The sequence below is a fragment of the Erythranthe guttata genome, chromosome 12 (genome assembly GCF_056151865.1).
Source record: "Erythranthe guttata isolate IM_541 chromosome 12, IM_541, whole genome shotgun sequence".
NCBI lineage: Eukaryota > Viridiplantae > Streptophyta > Magnoliopsida > Lamiales > Phrymaceae > Erythranthe > Erythranthe guttata.
The window spans coordinates 796184-813056 of record NC_142544.1 but is presented as its reverse complement, the minus strand read 5'-3'; the positions used below and the strand labels follow the sequence as shown (position 1 = coordinate 813056).

The following is a 16873-nucleotide window of genomic DNA, read 5'->3' as shown; positions in this document are numbered from 1 at the left end:
TAATTATAAGTACTTTTACAAAAATATCCTCACAATTTCATTAGTTGAAAGACTTTGTATTCTCAAATGTTGTTATTCAACTTTTGATATGCGCGTATGTTTCGTCTCAACTGATCTAAAATTATTAACTAATTGAGTTCACTTGTATTTTATTGACATCGTAACTAAATATCGAGTGCGTTGATAAAATAAAACATAAAATAGATTATTACTTTGAAAAAAGAAAAAAAAAAGACTCAAATTGCTATATACAATCGAGTTCATTGTAAAATGGATTCAATATTTCACTTTGTATACTGGTGCAAATAAGTAAAGTCGGGCAAAATCTTTTTTACTGAGCTTAATATTATATTCGAGTTTGATTGGATTATTAATCGAGCTCAACGAACTTCTTGTCAAATTGGACATTAATGCAATTTTGAGCATATTAAAAATTTTAAAAATATTTTATCTTTTGTTTTTCCAAATCGAGTCAAGCTCGAGCTGAGTTTCATACAAATAAAAAAAATTAAAAAAAAAGGCTAAAAAGAATAATTTAAGCATTAAATGATAAAAATAGAAAATAAGAATGGAAAATGGGGAGAAACAAAAAAAGGACAGGCAACGGTCATTAGACAGCATTGTGAAGGGCATATGCGTCCAAAACAAAAAATAAATAAAAAAAGCAGAAAATATTTGTTGTGATCAGAAGCTGACCTGGCAGTTGGCGACCGTTTAACAGAGCCATCTCCACCCCTATGATACCATCCTCTATTAGCCTATTTCCCAACACACACATTTACACACACACACACACACAGATATATGAGATATATATACACAAGCACGCATAGATACATACATGCAAATGCTAATACATGGCATTAATGTAATTTCGTGATAAAAATCGACCGGCGGCAGCGAATATTCGAAACGGAGTTGCTTACTTCGGAAATCTCTCTTGTTTTCTACAATGGCGGTCAATTCCGGCGAAGAGGTGAGGTTTCCTGGTTTTTTCCGCATCGGCATTTGCGTTTTCCTTCTCCAATTTGAGCTTTTTTTTTTGTTTTATTTTATTTATTATTGGCATTTTTTAGTAGCAGATTCCGTGATTCAATTATTCTGATTTGTTTTAGGGTAATTAAACCTAAGTTTTTTTCCCCCTCAATGTTGCTGTTTTCGTTGAAGATTTGGATGATTTTTTTTTTATTATTTTTTTTTTTCGATTTATTGATGATTAACCGTTGACCTTAATCGAATATAGTTTTATTTTAGAGGAACAATTTTTGTAAAGAGTTATTGTTTTTGAATTTATCACAAGTTGAAAAATTGGAGGTAAAATATGAGATACTGTAAAATCTGTAGTTATGCCAATTGGGGTATGGGGTATGAACTATTGCTGCTTATCTTTTGTTTCTGGTTTGAGGGGGTTGATAAACTACAATCGACCGATCTGTGAATGCAAGAGTTCTGAATCCGTGGTTTTGTGTGATTATATTCGTCTTGATTTATAGTTGTTTGGATATTAGGAATTGAGCTGAAATCTAGTTGCTACTCTATAACTTGACGCGTAGATTTGAGCTATTTTTCGCTGGAATATTATGAAGGTGAATCGGCATTTCTGGAACTTAGCGTATATTTGTTTTGAAAATTTATGATTTGGCATAGAAGTGATAGTTGATTAATTACCTTCTCTCGTACTTGCTGAAATTATGTAAGTGGTTTCGTGCACGCCTTGCTACAGAGACGACCTTTTATCGCTTTTGTGTTGCACATTAGCATAAATTGCTAATTTGATATCATTTTCATTTTATTGTATTTTTAGTTTGACGGGTTCTTTTACTTGTTTTTTGATTTATGGTACCTTACATTTGTGATGTGATCGTCAAAAGATTCTGTAGCTCTTGACTTTTTGCAGCCTTCTATTTTCTAAATTATGTGATATCCTTACTTTATTTTCTCAGTGCGAGAATATCCACAGCAACGTGGTTTTGCACGATGGAGGATCCACTAACCTGCAGTACGAGTCCCCCTCAAATATCACCTACTTGGCGGTTCCTAATTTGGTGAAGACCGAGATGTGCTTAAATGCGGAACCTAATTTGCAAAACCATACCACTCTTGAAGTGGATAAAGTGAGTAATTGTGTACCGTGCTTCTTGGATGTTGATATTGAGAAAGGAAAGGCAGAAATTGCTATGCCTAACGAAGAATCTACGGCCAATTCGAAGTCTGACGATTCCTTAGCAGTATGTTTCTTTTCATTCAAAGTCTCTACGTTGTACTTTCATTCCTTAGTGGATAAAAGTTTTCTTAATATGAGGCTAAGTCCTCCAACGATGGGTTGTTTTTTTTACAGAGGGTATTGCAGAGAGAGATTTGCTTACAAATAGGAGGAAAATTTATGCAGCTCTTGATGAACCATGGGACTGAATTACCCAAGTTCGCTTCACGAGGTAGTTGAGCAGCCACAACCTTCTCGGTTTTTGTTTCATCCGTTGATCTATTCTGTGCTTTTCCTTTATAATAAGTTTTGCTCATGCAAATTCAACCGAACGAGACCAATTTATACAATGCAAATTGGAGACAAGTGGTTAAATATCTTTGTTATATTCCCCTAGATTTACCTTGTTTTCGTATTTTAAGGATCAACTTTTGAGGCGAGCCTTAACCATCACCATTTGATGTCATCGAAAATAATTCATTCTTCTTTCTTCATATGATATTGTGCCGTGACATATGTTGATCTGTGAGATTCGCGTTTTTTTACTGACACTTTTTTTGTGGCAGAGAGACTCCATGATACGCCTACTAACCGATCCAGGAAATACAAGCGATCTGCCTCCTTCAATTCCTCGTTCAATTCAAGAAGAGTAGTTCTCCTCTTCTCAGTCTTGTAAGCTCAAATCATATCTTGCATATGTTATACTTTACATCTCAAGATCAAGTATGAGTTCTAAACAATCTGTCTATCAAATGTATTTAATAATACCTCGACAATCTTATGGTGCTTTTTCGTAGAGGTCATGGAGTGAAATTATCTATTGGCCAGTAATAACCCTTTGGTGGGAATCAATCACGAAAATACGTTGCTCGTGCAGACTTTAGATAACGATAACCTTCACAAAAAACCCAGGCTGTTTCTTCACTTGTTATTTATTTGGGTTAGTTACGAAAAGTCGAAAACCATTCTTGAGGGTTAACCTATTTACCAGAAAATCTAGCTAAGTTTGTAACTAACTACAAATGCCCTCTTGAAGTTTGTTTCTGTTTTGCAAATGGCACCTTTCAAGGGGTATCTGTATTTTAAAAAAAATTAGACGTTCTTCGTGTAATTAGATCAAAAACTTTATGGATACGTTCTGTAGCGCACTATTTATTTTCTTGTACATGCAACCAATTAACTCTAGGAGTACAAGAAATTAGGCCATTGAAATGTGTTCCCCAGAGAGGAACAGTCGGAGCTAATTTCACCAGTTGGAAAGTTTCTTCAAACTTGCAGTTCAACCATAGTATATTATTGCTCTTTCGTTTTGTTTCTTTGGCTCGAGACTTTGGTTGGATGGAACTGAACATCGAACTATATTTTCATTCTCCTCAGGTCTAGCATGGGAACGATTATTCTAATTTATCTGACATTGAGAGTGAGGCAAATCGGCGATGGGTCGTCTGGTAATGTTTGAAAAAAAGTTATTTCTGCGATCTTATTGCAAATTTTCAACGGAGAATCTCCTTAGGACCATTAGCTTTTGCTTCTCGGTTTTGCGCTTACTATGATTTCCTTTTTTGTCCTTTTCTTTTGTTTGAGTTGCATATTTTTTCATCAGTGTACATATTTGAAGACCTGGAACTGCACTTTTAGACGTTCCATTCGATACTTTCCCTGTATAAAAATTTTTGGTTTACATCTTTGGTATTAATTTAGTTTTTTCTTGGCCAAGATTATCGACTGCATTTTAATTTGTTACATGGTAAGGCTGAAAATTCTGGAAACTGAAAAACTCAAGCAATCAAGATGAATGAAAAGATTGATAGCCAGCAAGAGAGAAGAAATTGGGATTTTGTTGTTGCTTGTACGATAAGACGATATGAGTAGAAACGAAAATGCAAAGAGAACGATTTCGGTCCAAAAAATACGAGTATCGCTATGTATTTTTTGGTGAACCCGATGCGTTTGTTAGGTTTCAATATTCGCCCTAACGCATCATGCACTGCAATGGGAAAAATATTTGTCATCGTCATTTCATTTGGTCTGGTTCTGATACAATATTGAATAACAACCTTAACCAAATTAAGGTGTGAGTGAAATATATCGTTTAATATTAATATCTCCAATATGGAGAATTCATTTTGTTCGTTTTCCCCAAATAATCGAACAAGACTTGGGGTTGGTATTTTAAAATTAAAAAAAAAATGAAAGAAAAAGACATCCTAGTAACAATTATTAAATAGAAACACACTTGTTAAGTTGAATCAAGGTTCAAACATAAGTTTGAACTTCCAATCCTAAATTCAACCCCAAAAAAAAACAATGTCACAAGTACAACTAGTGGAAAAATACAATTTCCAAACAAACAAAAATTACCAAACTCCTGAATTCAATAATAATAATAATAATAATCTGATGCCTAAAACTTCAGAAACTCCTTTCAACATGGAAAGAGTTCATTGTTTTTTTCCCCCTCCCTTAGCCACTACATTTTGTTTCTCCCTCTTTTGGTAGAGTGTCTTATTAGCATGCACAACCTCCTCCTTGCTGTTCCATTTGAGACGAATTCGAAGTCGGTTTCAAATTCACATCAACCATATCCTCTTTATTAGTCGACGACAGTGTTTCCATTCCCGGTAACGCTGCTGCAATTTTCCTAAATAGGGGCTACAAAAGTAAACTTTACGTTTAAGATACTAAAATTCGAGAGTAAACTCGCAAACACGTGTTAGTTTATGTATTACTACGTGTGTGGTTGTAATAAATCTGAAATTTATCGGTACGTAGGAAACTGTAAAGAAGCTTATATATAGGGTAAATTACAACCATCCCCGAGGTATGGTCAAATTACGAAAACCCCCCTCCTGTTTGGGTAATTACAACCACCCATCAACTATAAATCTTCTTACACGTCCACCCTTGCAGTTTCAGATTTAGTGGAATCTTCGAGATTATATGGAATATTATCACTTTTGTACCCGTTTTATCCTATTCGAATTCCACATTTTGAAGCAAGATGATCATAATATGTGTTTTTTGACTTGTATATATCACATTGTGGTGTATCAGAAACTGTATTTTTACACAAATCGAGTACAAACTAAAGCACATTCCACAAAATCTAGATGATTATGTTGAATTTGACACCATAAGGGTGAAGGTGTAAGGAAAAAATCATAGTTGAGGGGTAAATGTAATTATCCAAACAAAAGGGGTTTTTTCGTAAATTGACCATACCTCAGGGGTTTGGTTGTAATTTACCCTTATATATATATGATGCACTCGTAACTCAAAATTAGATGTGTAGCAATTAGATGGAGGTAATATTATCTTACCTTGATATTGAAACCTGCTTTTGCACTAGTTTCTATGAACATTACACCGAATTCACGAGCCTTACCATCTCCTTCTTCGATTGAAACTTGCCTGCAGTCACAAGCACGGAATATATATATATCATCGGTAAAACAATCATTTTTACGAGAGAAAAAGAACAATCGTACAATCCATCCACCTTAATTTATTCCTCCCTCACCTTTTATCAACAAGATCAGTTTTGTTCCCTACAAGAACGATAATAACATCACTGCCTCGTTCGGTTCTGACTTCCTCGATCCACTTTGAAGTGTTCAAGAACGACTGCCGGTCTGAAAATATGGAAATATCACTAAATCGTGCGTATTTTTACCAAGGAAAAAAAATCACTAAATTAATCAGACAGAGATTTAAGGCTTCATAATGCAATAGGAAACTCTTTTAACGACCATTTTCGATATGCTAGTTTACTTACTGGCAACATCGTAAACAATGACTGCTACTGAAGAGTCTCTAATGTAGCTTGGTATAAGACTTCTGAACCTCTCTTGACCAGCAGTATCCCTATGAATTGTGATCATTAATTAGGAGTATTTTTTGGTCAAGAAATCATTTATAAATTTAGGATCCATTTTCCGATAATTCTAGTAATGTAATCACATTACAACTTCCTTTTTTTTTTTTGAATAAATAAATTTGTAATAATATTTCCGAAGGCGTATTATAATCGGAACTCAAAACCAAAACCAACAATATATCCTCACTAAAGAAATGAAACACCAGAAAAAAAAGTTTCGGTGAGTAATTATATGTTACCAGAGTTGCAAGCGAACTGTTCGATCTTCAAGGTACATAGTCTTTGACAAGAAATCGATACCTATGGTCGCCTGCATACCAAAGTACAATTAAAAAAAAAAATCTTAAATAATAAACAATTTATAAATTATTTTATTTATTGTTTGTATTGCAAAATATATCAAATACTTCAAATGTGGATCCTTCATTGCATCAGATAAGTACAATTTGGTTTCTCAACCAAAAATGAAAAGGCGAAAATGAAATGAAATCACCGAAAAAATCAGTCGAAAAGATCTTCTCATTCACGTCATAATCTACAAGTCAAAAAAACATGTCCAGAAGAAATCAAGCGTTCGAGAATTCTGAATGTGCACGTTTTGAGAAGACGACGAAATTATATTCAAATGTCATCTAATTCCGAACTTTTATTGAAAAAAAATATCAATTTTGATCGTCACTACAAACTTAATTATTAGGCTCCATCGTCGGCCGTGATCATTAGACTGACCAAAAAAAATGCCGGAAAATTGCACGGAGACTACAAATGTTATTCAGATACAGAAATTGGTAACAAAATTCAGCAAAATTAATTTGTAAAAGAAGAAATGACGGTGATATATATGTATATACATATATATATATATATATATATATAGAGAGAGAGAGAGAGAGAGAGAGAGAGAGAGAGAGAGAGAGAGAGAGAGAGAGAGAGAGAGAGAGAGAGAGAGAGAGAGAACCTGATAGGTGGTGTCGAATTTATCGTACATGAAACGGGTGATGATGCTGGTTTTACCGACGGACTGATCACCGAGAAAAACCAGTTTGTACTTCGCTAATGGTGACACCGCCATTAAAATTGGAGAAGAGTTCTTATTTGCAGGAGACGATTGATCGACGATGACGATAATGATCAGATCTGAATCTGTTGTTTGGAGAGAGAAGTCAGAGAAAATTAAGGAGAGAGAGAAATTGGGGGTGGGGTGAGAGGGGATTTGATCGCGAAATAACTGATTGAGTATTTATAGGAAATGTGAGAAATGAAAGCGTTTCAGTGATCATGCAATGCACTCTCACACATGGACTCCCTCAATTCTTATTATAAATGAAAACGCCAACCATTGTTGCCCTCTTAGCCATAAGCCCACTATACATTTTCTATGATTATATTTATTTTTTATTGTATACATATTTCACTAAAACATCGATAAATTAATAACTTCGTTAAATAATAATTTATTCTGGTCCCAACTCCATAAAACGTATTTATTTTTTAGTTCGATGATTTAATGTTTCGCTTAATTAATTTTATTTTATTTTGCCACAACACCCGTTCTCGGACGAGTTGGAAGAGGAATTCGTACTTCTCACACGGTTAATGAATTTTTAAAAATCAAACAGAGGACAATGTAAATGTAGAATGTTAGTTATGGAACACAATTGTTTTAAAATATGAAGTTTTTCATTCTTTTTCAAATTAATCCCATATTTTTTCACATGTTTACATATTTTCACAAATTTGCACTTATTTCACATTTAGTCCCCCATTTTCACAAAAACCACATTTGGTACCTCATGTTTTAACAATCAACACTTTTAATCATTTCTATCAATTTTCTATTAGTACTAACGGAATCAAGCATGTGCTGGTCATTGCCTTAACTGACGAACTAACGGTAAATTGACGGAAATGACCAATAATGTTAAACTATTGAAACATTAGGGACCAATGTGTTTTTTTTTAAACATTAGGGACCAAATGTGAAATCAATGCAAACTCAAGGGATGTAAACTGTAATTTTCCCTTAAAATCATAGCCATGGCCCACCTTCAAAGGAAAAAAGTAAGCTCCTTAAAATTGGAGCTATTTTCTCCTCTCATTGTAATGATAATTTGGTACACATCAATGCGAATGAATGATGTACAAAGTAAACCCAACTTTCCTAGCCTTTGAAATCAAGATTCCTTCTTCTTGACACGGTAGGGGTATTTTTGGTATATCGACGTGCTAGTGACGACCAACGGGAGAGCCACAAGGCAGTATGGGGAAGGTGCTTTCCCGTCGAAGATGTACTGAAGCAGAGCAGTGACTAGAAGAGCAGAAACAATCACAAATCCCTGCATATGTCGAATTTAATCAAATTCACGGCATAACAATGCAGACAGGGATAACTAGTTACAGACATTACGAAATATTTTCTTCCATATTTTTAGTCAATTTTTTCACCGTAACTCTAATTAAAAATTAAGAACTATTTTTGCACTACAGCGTCTACGATTTACAAAATGGTAACCGAAAGAGATGGTCAATTAAGGCAGTGTGTTAATTAGAAATTCAGGAACCCTAGTCGTGATACTCTGCAGTCTGAACTTTGAAGAGTTAAAATGGTTGCCGAAAAACTAGGGCTTAACTTTTGGCAATATAAATTCTACGGCAAGTACAAAAGTCATCTTCAGCTGACTTTCTTCGATTGGTTTTAAGTATAAAAAACTCACCTTTCTGACACCGCCAGCATAAGTTGTCACAAGACCAACAAGAATACCCCCAACAGCATTGAGTATAACAGGAATCTGAAACAACAAACGATTGAAATATATACATGTTACATATAATCAATAAAACATGTACACTCGGAAGTAATAATGATTAATTTAGCAGATTTCAACTATCGGTTGCAGATTTCGAATACCTTGTCATGATTGTTAACATAAAAGAAGCATCAGAAAGAATCGAGCAGCGATTTAAGAGAAGATATTGGGATTCAAATTATCAAGATTTACAAACCGTATATATATTAGTTATTGTTTATATGACGATAAACAATATTTACCCATGTCAAAGGAGTCCACCCATAAAAGAAGCCATGTTTTCTGATAGCTAAACCATCCGGAGACTTAGAAGCGCTAGCCAGTAAGCAAAGGCTCCCGATTATTGACATCTCCACAGTCATCAAGTAAGACGCATGTTTCTTAACCTGTGTTAAAAAATGACGCAAATCGAAAAAGCAACGTGATGAGATAATACACAAGACTTTCAAATCAGATGACAAACAAGAAGGAAATATTTTGCTTACTTGAGAAGCCCACTGACACAATGCAGAGGCCAGACCAGAAAGTACAGAAGCAACCAGGACAGGTACAATCCCATAGAATAAAATTTCATCGGGATTATGAGAAGCAGATGCTTTACTGGATCCTTCACCGATGCTCAGAAGGGAAGCTGCGATTATCAGCAAGAACAGAGCCCCAATCTGTTGAATAGACTGCTTCTGCCTGTCAATGGTAACAAAATAAGAAAACGAATAATTTTGAGGATTCTAATTACTAAAAAAATTAACTTGAAAATTACGAAGCAAGCTTCTCGATCTTGGCCTATGAAATGATGCTCTGTTGCGTAAAAGTTAGACACAAATATCAAATATTAAAAAATAACACCATAGGAAAGGCTCGAAATTGGATCTTGATTGTAAAGGGGATGCAATTTAAGTTGTTGTTTCATCCTGCAGCAACTATAATTTTAATTAATGATGAGAATGTTGGTATTCCTCATCTAGAAACTTCCATATTACCAACAATATGATTATCATGCGGCAACAAATTACCGACAAGCCCAGTTTGTAGATGCACAATTAGTTCAGATGAGGAAGTACCTTAATATGATATAAGTAAACAATGCTGTGAAAAAGAGTTTTGTCTGATTCAGCATCGAGAATGTGAGAGAATCAAGATTTTTATATGAGATCTGCAATAAGCTATTTTGCAGTGCATAGATGGCTGCAGGCAGTCCTGATGCGGTCAAAGAGCCAACCAAAGTCCAATTTTTAAATAGCTTTTTCAAAGTTCCTTCTTTTGCTAAGAGCACCAGAGCACAAACTACCTGTCATATTTCCAAACGCGAGTAAAATTTATATGAACCAAAATCTTAAAAAGGAGCAGGGGAGAAGGTAAAGCAAAAGAGTTACCTTTACAACCTCGCATGCTAAAACAGATGAGGTCACGATAACTTCACGGCTGCATCAAGAAGAAATATGAAGGTTAGAGTCAGCAAAAAGAAAATATTGAACATATGAAGTTTATGCAGGCAAATAAAGTTTTCGCTTACTGATTTTTTTAAACTTCAAGTGCAAATTACTAGTGAAAAACATAGGACAAGTCTCATAAAACAACAATGCATAAAAACTTGAACGCCCTGCCTAAACAAATGGAGAACCAAATTGACACTAAAACAGGATCTAGGCTCTTAGTTGCATGAGCTTGGCCGCCTGTAAATCTGTAAATTATTATTACAAGTAACAACGGGATAACAACGATCACTTTATAGATTTAACTTTACTATTGATATAATCTGAGCTAGGTGTCAGCTGAAACTACACATAACATCAAACAAACATTTTCTCATATTCGGAAACACAGTCAAGATTCTTAGCCATGTCCGAATCTCACTAACGACTAATTAAACTTATTAATAGTTTTTTTCATATTAACATTAACTAAAACCATGTTTTATAGGACTGCCTACGTATGACACGATTTCCAAATCTTACAATCCGAAAAGTTGGAACTCCATGGTTCCATTCATTCTATGCAAGCTCAATATCTGCAATTTACGGGTAACCAAAGAAAATAATAATTTACATTCCTCTGAAATGTTGACTTGGTGAAGGAGGGTCCCTTTATGGTCTATATACTAGCATAAGATAGCCATTAGTTGACGGCCTTGTGCTCAGTGTGCTAACAGTCAAATATAAACAGAACTTGTTGGGGTTAGAAATTGCTATAAATCAACTCAAAAACCCTAGGAATTCTTTCATAGCGACAACTTCCAAGCCCGATTTCCATGGAATTTTTTTTTTAGAATTTTCCAAAAGATCAAATTCAAAGATGACAAATCAACAACTAATATGAAGAAGGGGTAAATTGAACACTAATCTTGCTCTCACAACAACAAAAAAAAAACTGCTTTATCCGGAAACGGAACTGCCTCCAGATTGCAATAACTTACGACTCCTCGGACATAATTTCTGTTTCAATGTCATTCATTTCCTCACTAATAGCACTATTTTCTCGATGTCTACATCAAATAATTCTTCTCTAAAAATCATATATCACTAGAAGAAATTATCAAACCGAAACTCCAATTAGAGTAAACACGGCATCTTATTATCAACTACAGACAGTTTTCGAAGTTCAAAACCCTAAATCATGAAGCAAAAACAATGCTGATCGCGAATTTCAATAGTGTTTAACCATAATCAGTGACAAATGAGGTGAAAATAATGAATACAGAATAACGACGGCGAAAATTGAAGAAAACCTGGTGAAACGTTTGGAGATGAGAGGCTGAGCACCGTACTGCAACGTCAGTAGCAATGATAACAGCCACACCTTTGTACTTGTATTCCGGTTCGAGTTAATCGGGTCGCGTTTCGGGCCTTCGGGATTCGAGACCGCCATTGATTACGGCGATCGGAAATTCGAAGCCTTTATTCGGAAATAAGAAGAAGAATGTGTTTTGTTGCCGCTGCTCAAATTTGGAGCAAAGTGTTTCGAACATTGCTCCATGGGAAAGAAAAGTATGCAGAAAAGGATGGTCTTTTTTCTCTTTTCTCGTTTTCCATTTTTGCCCTTTTGGTTCAAACGGCGTCGTACTGTGAGGAATATTATTGAGGTTTCTTAAATTTAATTCTTCTTGCAAAAATCTTTTTAATTTCAATTTATAATATTTCTATTGCCAAATCTCATTAATGATCATTATATTTTAATATTTAGTCTAACTTTATAGTGATTCGTGTTTCAATTTCATTTTCATCATCCATCTCATTATAGTCAAGTTGGTGTATAATTTTGTTAAATTTAATCATGAGGCTTACATATATTAATTTTATCGGTTATCGGCAACGACAACTACTCCAAGTCAGATTCGGAATACCGTTTACACCACTGATCCGATCAGCTTGAGCCGAAGCCTGATCGTCGTTGTCGAGATGTGGCGACCTATAATCCAGAAAAGACAATGCAAACTTGACGGAATTGAACACTCGTGACATGTACGATGGAGGGGTGAAAATGCATGGGATTGGGCCTGAGGAAGCGGCTACAGACATGAAACGAGCGGTGGTGTGGCTAGATGCGAGGGGCAGAGTTGTTGTTTGGAGGGAAGAGGATAGAAAATGAATATGTGTTAATAATTTGAAGGAAAAAGAAGAGGAGCGATCGAAGTATTAGAGAAAAAATGAATCAATCGCGACCGTGGGATATAAGGTTTAGTGGATGATATAATTGTATTATTATAATTTGATATTAAATATATTTTTTTATCTCCTCTAATCGTAAATGTCATATGAGAGGGATTTAGCAATTTTTCCTTGAAGTGAAAGAACAAAATACACTTCATCCCCTGTAATTTCTCATTTTCGCAAATTTTCCCCTAAAAATTCAGAAAATGAATAACCCGCCCTTGAATTATTGTTTTGGTTACACTTTGTCCCCAAAGCGAATTTTCGTTGGGCATCGTGCAACAATAATAACATTTTAAAAGAGCAACGTGCAGAAAAATAATGTTTTGAATGAGCAACATGCAACAAAAATAACATTTAAAGAGGCAACGTGCAACAAAAACTCTCAATTCCGGTGAATAATCCATCGGAGTTTTGCTATCGGAACGATGTGCAACAAGAATAGTATTTTAAAGAGGGGCATTCACTTTTTAAAATTTTGAGGGAGTAAAGTGCAAAAATTAGAAATTTACAGGGGTGACGTGCAATTTCCTGTAAAGTGAAATATCAAATATAGCATGAAATTAATTAGGAATAAAACATGCAAATTTCTCCCAAAAATAAGAAATCTATATCTATATAATATATAAATTGAAACCCTCATAGTCTAGAATTACGACATGTGTCATCCATGTCACCATCCACGTAGGCATCCTAATCCATGTGTCATTACATATTACATATATAATATATTATTTTATTATTATTTTCCATAATGTGATATTAGATTATATCATAATGCCATAAATGACATATTTTATGAGAATTACATATTTCCATAATATTATATATATTATTATGGTAATCATTAATTATGTCATTTAATAATTATTAAAATAAATTAATCATATTTTATGTAAAAGACTTGGTAAGTAATATCATATCATATATATATATATATATATATATATATATATATATATATATATATATATATATATATATATATATATCTTCTTCATAATAAAGGACATATTCCGTAATATCATATATATTTTATGGTAATTATTAAATGACATTTCGTTAAATATAATTAATTTGTAAACACCACACCATTTTAGTAACAAGATATATATATATATATATATATATATATATATATATATATATATATATATATATATATATATATCTTCTTCATAATAAAGGACATATTCCGTAATATCATATATATTTTATGGTAATTATTAAATGACATTTCGTTAAATATAATTAATTTGTAAACACCACACCATTTTAGTAACAAGATATTACTCAATCCATAATTTGTTCAATTATTATTCTTACATACTATAATAAAATATTTTTAATTGTATCAATTTAATGCATATAATTTATTTCCTTAAAGATATATATTATTTACCTTTTATCACATAAAGCATAAGTATAAATACTTCAATCCACATCCATTATTCCCCATTCATATAACAAAGCACACGACAAGAAAAAAAAGTTTTATACCCGGATTCTATTCTTCATTTATTGTAGTTAATTTTTGATTTTTTTATGTTGTTGTTTATACACTAATTTTTTTTATTATTTTTTTTTTGTATGGTTTTCCGTTCAACTTTTAGGTTGGTAAATATGTTTTCTATGGAACTATAAAGAGTGTGTTGAAGCAAGGTAGAAGGTGGTATAATTGGTGTGCGAATGAAAAGTGTTACAAAAAAATTGCACAGGATTCTGACAAGTGGTACAACGAAAATTGCAACAAAAGTTGGACGTCGCCGGAAAAAACGTAAGTTCAGATTTTTTTTTTTGAGTAACGTAAGTTCATATTTAACTAAGTTAACAAGTCGATGTGTTTATTCATAAATCCTTTTTTTATACATGTTCTTTACATTGTTAGGTATTATTACATTAACCAATTTAAATTCAGTTACAAAATCGAGATGATCGTGATGGATGACACAAATGTTGCATCATTCATCGCCTTTGGCAAAGAAGTCAAAAAGTTAGTTAGTGATGCTGGGGCTTTAATTCGTATCATGAAAGAAAGAGTAAGTAATTAAATCTATCTATAAAATTATAATATATTTTTGCATGTTTATTATATATATATATATATATATATATATATATATATATATATATATATATATATATATATATATATATATATATATAACCCTAAATATATACTCTTAAGATGTGTATTACCTTTTCGGCCTCATTATTTAGGGTGAAGATCCTAATGAATATCCTGCTGAACTCGACGGATTGATTGGTAAGAAGTTTATGTTCAAAGTCAATGTCAAGCACAATAATATTGATGACCCTAAAAATTCTACTTATAGTATTCTAATAGTCTGCAACGACAATGTGATTACTGATTCATAAATAAAAAAATAACAGTTGGATGGGGTATTAAATTTTATATTGTTTTCTCTAACATATTTTTCATTTTTTATATCTGATTACATTATTTTCAATTTTAATACGTATATGCAGCAAGTTAATACTACTTCACCCCACGCAAGTGTCAGTGATAGTTCTTCGGCCTGTATGTTGTCATCAAAGGTTGGTAGTTTTCAAATTACTAAGACATTAATATTAATTAATAACGGTTCGTTCAACGGTATTTTATTAATGGATTATGTAACATTTCAATATAGGAAAACGAGTCCTTAATGGTTTCGAAGGATTCAGTTTTCGATTTCTCGGCAGTTGAAATTACTCCAATAAAGAGAAGTTTAGATTTCAGTCTGGATTCGCAAGAGAATGAGAATACCCTAATGCATTTGACCACTGCTCTCTTGAAGAAGATCAAACAGGAAAGTGGAATAGCAACCTTGGTTTTAAGCATTACTTATTGTTTCCTTTGAAATACTCTTTTCTCGGTCGAACTGATTTAGATTGTGGTTTTATTCGCTAAGACCTTTTACTTTTCGTTTGTTTTGGGTATTTTGCACTATTTATTTATTTGAATTAATATTTAATGTTACACTCAATAATTCTTTTTTTAAAAGTTCTTTTGTGTAATCCGTACAATGTTTTTATCTTGAATCACTCATGTGTAGGAATATTAATATGTAATGATTATTTTTCACATTAAAGAATTTCATCCGTTATTGATTTTAGATACTATCTGTAAACTCTAATAACTGTTATTATTTTATTAATGTTTATGTAATTAAGAATAAATGTTGTTATTTTATTATTGTTTAAGGTCCTTGCTCATCCTTAAAAATAGAAACTAATTAGTGTATGGAGAATATCATGTAACTATAAAAATTAAATAATTAAAATATTAAATTCAAAATGCAACACACGGAGGTTAATATAAAAAAGTTACAAATCTTCTAATTACTTTGTTTAATTATAAAATTGAAGACTTAATTATATGAAGTCACACCATATCTACATTGTATACATTAATTAATTCATATTACAATTTTGTATTTGTATTTAATTATGGAAATATAATATTAGTGTTGCACTATCACTAGCATCCAAATATTCACAATAAAAAATAAAAAAAACACGCCACCTATATATTTTCAAGAATATATACTTATAAAATAATATATATCATTAATTAATTCATTTTTTTCCTTAAATATGTTGCAAATTATATATTTAGTTAGTATTAGTTTATTACAATTCACTAAATACGAAAACATGCTAATTGATCAAATCTTAATAAATCAATCTATAATAGTCGTAATATATGGATATTTTATGGGTTTAAATAGATTAATAACAATATTACAGTTATATAAATACGCTACTGCAATTTTGTTGTATCACATTGTAATCTTATTTTTTTCCGAATATACAATCAAATATGAAAGAAAACGTTTCCCCGTGAGATGTTTTAAACTAGAACAATATTCATGATACAAAAGTTGTAAGGACAAATCGCATAAATTATATCCGAAAGAAGAGATCATTAACACCAGCGCAAGGAAACAAATACGGTGTTGTTCGCAAATTAATTCATGAAAAGTGTTGCTTTATGATGTATATTCACAAATTTTCATTTTACTAATCATGTTATTAATATTTTACTCTTATATGGGTCTTACTTGATAGATAAATCAAATAATAAGACCACGAAAGGGTTCCAATCGATCCATGGCTGCGTAAATGGAACTAATTTGAAACCTGAAGACCGTCCCGATATTCTTGCTTGAGTGTTTAAGATGAAGCTCGACAGTCTGATGTCAAATTTGAAGAAGGACAAAATATTTGGTCGCATTAGAGCATGTAAGTATCAATTTATAAGTTAAAAATATAACATATTAAATATTTTACATGTTGTCTACTCCTATAATACTAAAATATTCTCTTACGTCAA

General features: G+C 32.6%; 3 protein-coding genes across 4 annotated transcripts; 1 reads left to right on the top strand and 2 right to left on the bottom strand.

Annotated features, from left to right (window-relative positions):
• The first annotated feature begins 570 nt into the window (after window positions 1-570).
• Window positions 571-3919, top strand: LOC105973069 (adenine deaminase). The gene is made up of 5 exons (XM_012998073.2): window positions 571-976; window positions 1944-2228; window positions 2339-2435; window positions 2770-2875; window positions 3581-3919. Exons 1-5 carry the CDS (start codon window positions 953-955, stop codon window positions 3660-3662), a joined length of 594 nt encoding a protein of 197 aa, XP_012853527.2. The 5' UTR covers window positions 571-952; the 3' UTR covers window positions 3663-3919.
• A 474-nt stretch (window positions 3920-4393) lies between these two features.
• LOC105973067 (ras-related protein RABH1e) lies at window positions 4394-7375 on the bottom strand. Of its 2 annotated transcripts, none has more exons than XM_012998071.2 (6): window positions 7039-7375; window positions 6320-6390; window positions 5979-6067; window positions 5724-5835; window positions 5524-5614; window positions 4394-4855 (listed from the first exon to the last, which is right to left on the bottom strand). In XM_012998071.2, the coding sequence occupies exons 1-6, from the start codon at window positions 7150-7152 to the stop codon at window positions 4712-4714; spliced, it is 621 nt and encodes a 206-aa protein (XP_012853525.1). In that variant the 5' UTR covers window positions 7153-7375; the 3' UTR covers window positions 4394-4711. The 2 variants fall into 2 exon arrangements, with proteins under 2 accessions (XP_012853525.1, XP_012853526.1); XM_012998072.2 differs by having other exon boundaries at window positions 4394-4844; window positions 7039-7365.
• Window positions 7376-7979: 604 nt separating this feature from the next.
• On the bottom strand, window positions 7980-11870 carry LOC105973099 (Nucleotide-sugar transporter family protein). The gene is made up of 7 exons (XM_012998110.2): window positions 11613-11870; window positions 10261-10309; window positions 9949-10175; window positions 9373-9571; window positions 9130-9273; window positions 8795-8869; window positions 7980-8416 (listed from the first exon to the last, which is right to left on the bottom strand). The coding sequence occupies exons 1-7, from the start codon at window positions 11750-11752 to the stop codon at window positions 8255-8257; spliced, it is 996 nt and encodes a 331-aa protein (XP_012853564.1). The 5' UTR covers window positions 11753-11870; the 3' UTR covers window positions 7980-8254.
• Between the last annotated feature and the right edge of the window lie 5003 nt (window positions 11871-16873).

What these genes read in the sequence shown, in the direction of transcription:
- LOC105973069 (XM_012998073.2), top strand. Translation starts at nt 953, where the DNA reads ATGGCGGTCAATTCCGGCGAAGAG. An exon ending in CGGTCAATTCCGGCGAAGAG is followed by an intron (nt 977 to 1,943) that starts GTGAGGTTTCCT and finishes TTATTTTCTCAG; the next exon opens with TGCGAGAATATCCACAGCAA. An exon ending in AGTCTGACGATTCCTTAGCA is followed by an intron (nt 2,229 to 2,338) that starts GTATGTTTCTTT and finishes TTTTTTTTACAG; the next exon opens with AGGGTATTGCAGAGAGAGAT.
- LOC105973067 (XM_012998071.2), bottom strand. Translation starts at nt 7,152, where the DNA reads ATGGCGGTGTCACCATTAGCGAAGTACAAACTGGTTTTTCTCGGTGAT. An exon ending in AATTCGACACCACCTATCAG is followed by an intron (nt 6,391 to 7,038) that starts GTTCTCTCTCTC and finishes TTTGGTATGCAG; the next exon opens with GCGACCATAGGTATCGATTT. An exon ending in ACTGATCTTGTTGATAAAAG is followed by an intron (nt 5,615 to 5,723) that starts GTGAGGGAGGAA and finishes TTGTGACTGCAG; the next exon opens with GCAAGTTTCAATCGAAGAAG.
- LOC105973099 (XM_012998110.2), bottom strand. Translation starts at nt 11,752, where the DNA reads ATGGCGGTCTCGAATCCCGAAGGCCCGAAACGCGACCCGATTAACTCG. An exon ending in TAGCATGCGAGGTTGTAAAG is followed by an intron (nt 10,176 to 10,260) that starts GTAACTCTTTTG and finishes GAAATATGACAG; the next exon opens with GTAGTTTGTGCTCTGGTGCT. An exon ending in ATGCTGGCGGTGTCAGAAAG is followed by an intron (nt 8,417 to 8,794) that starts GTGAGTTTTTTA and finishes CGACATATGCAG; the next exon opens with GGATTTGTGATTGTTTCTGC.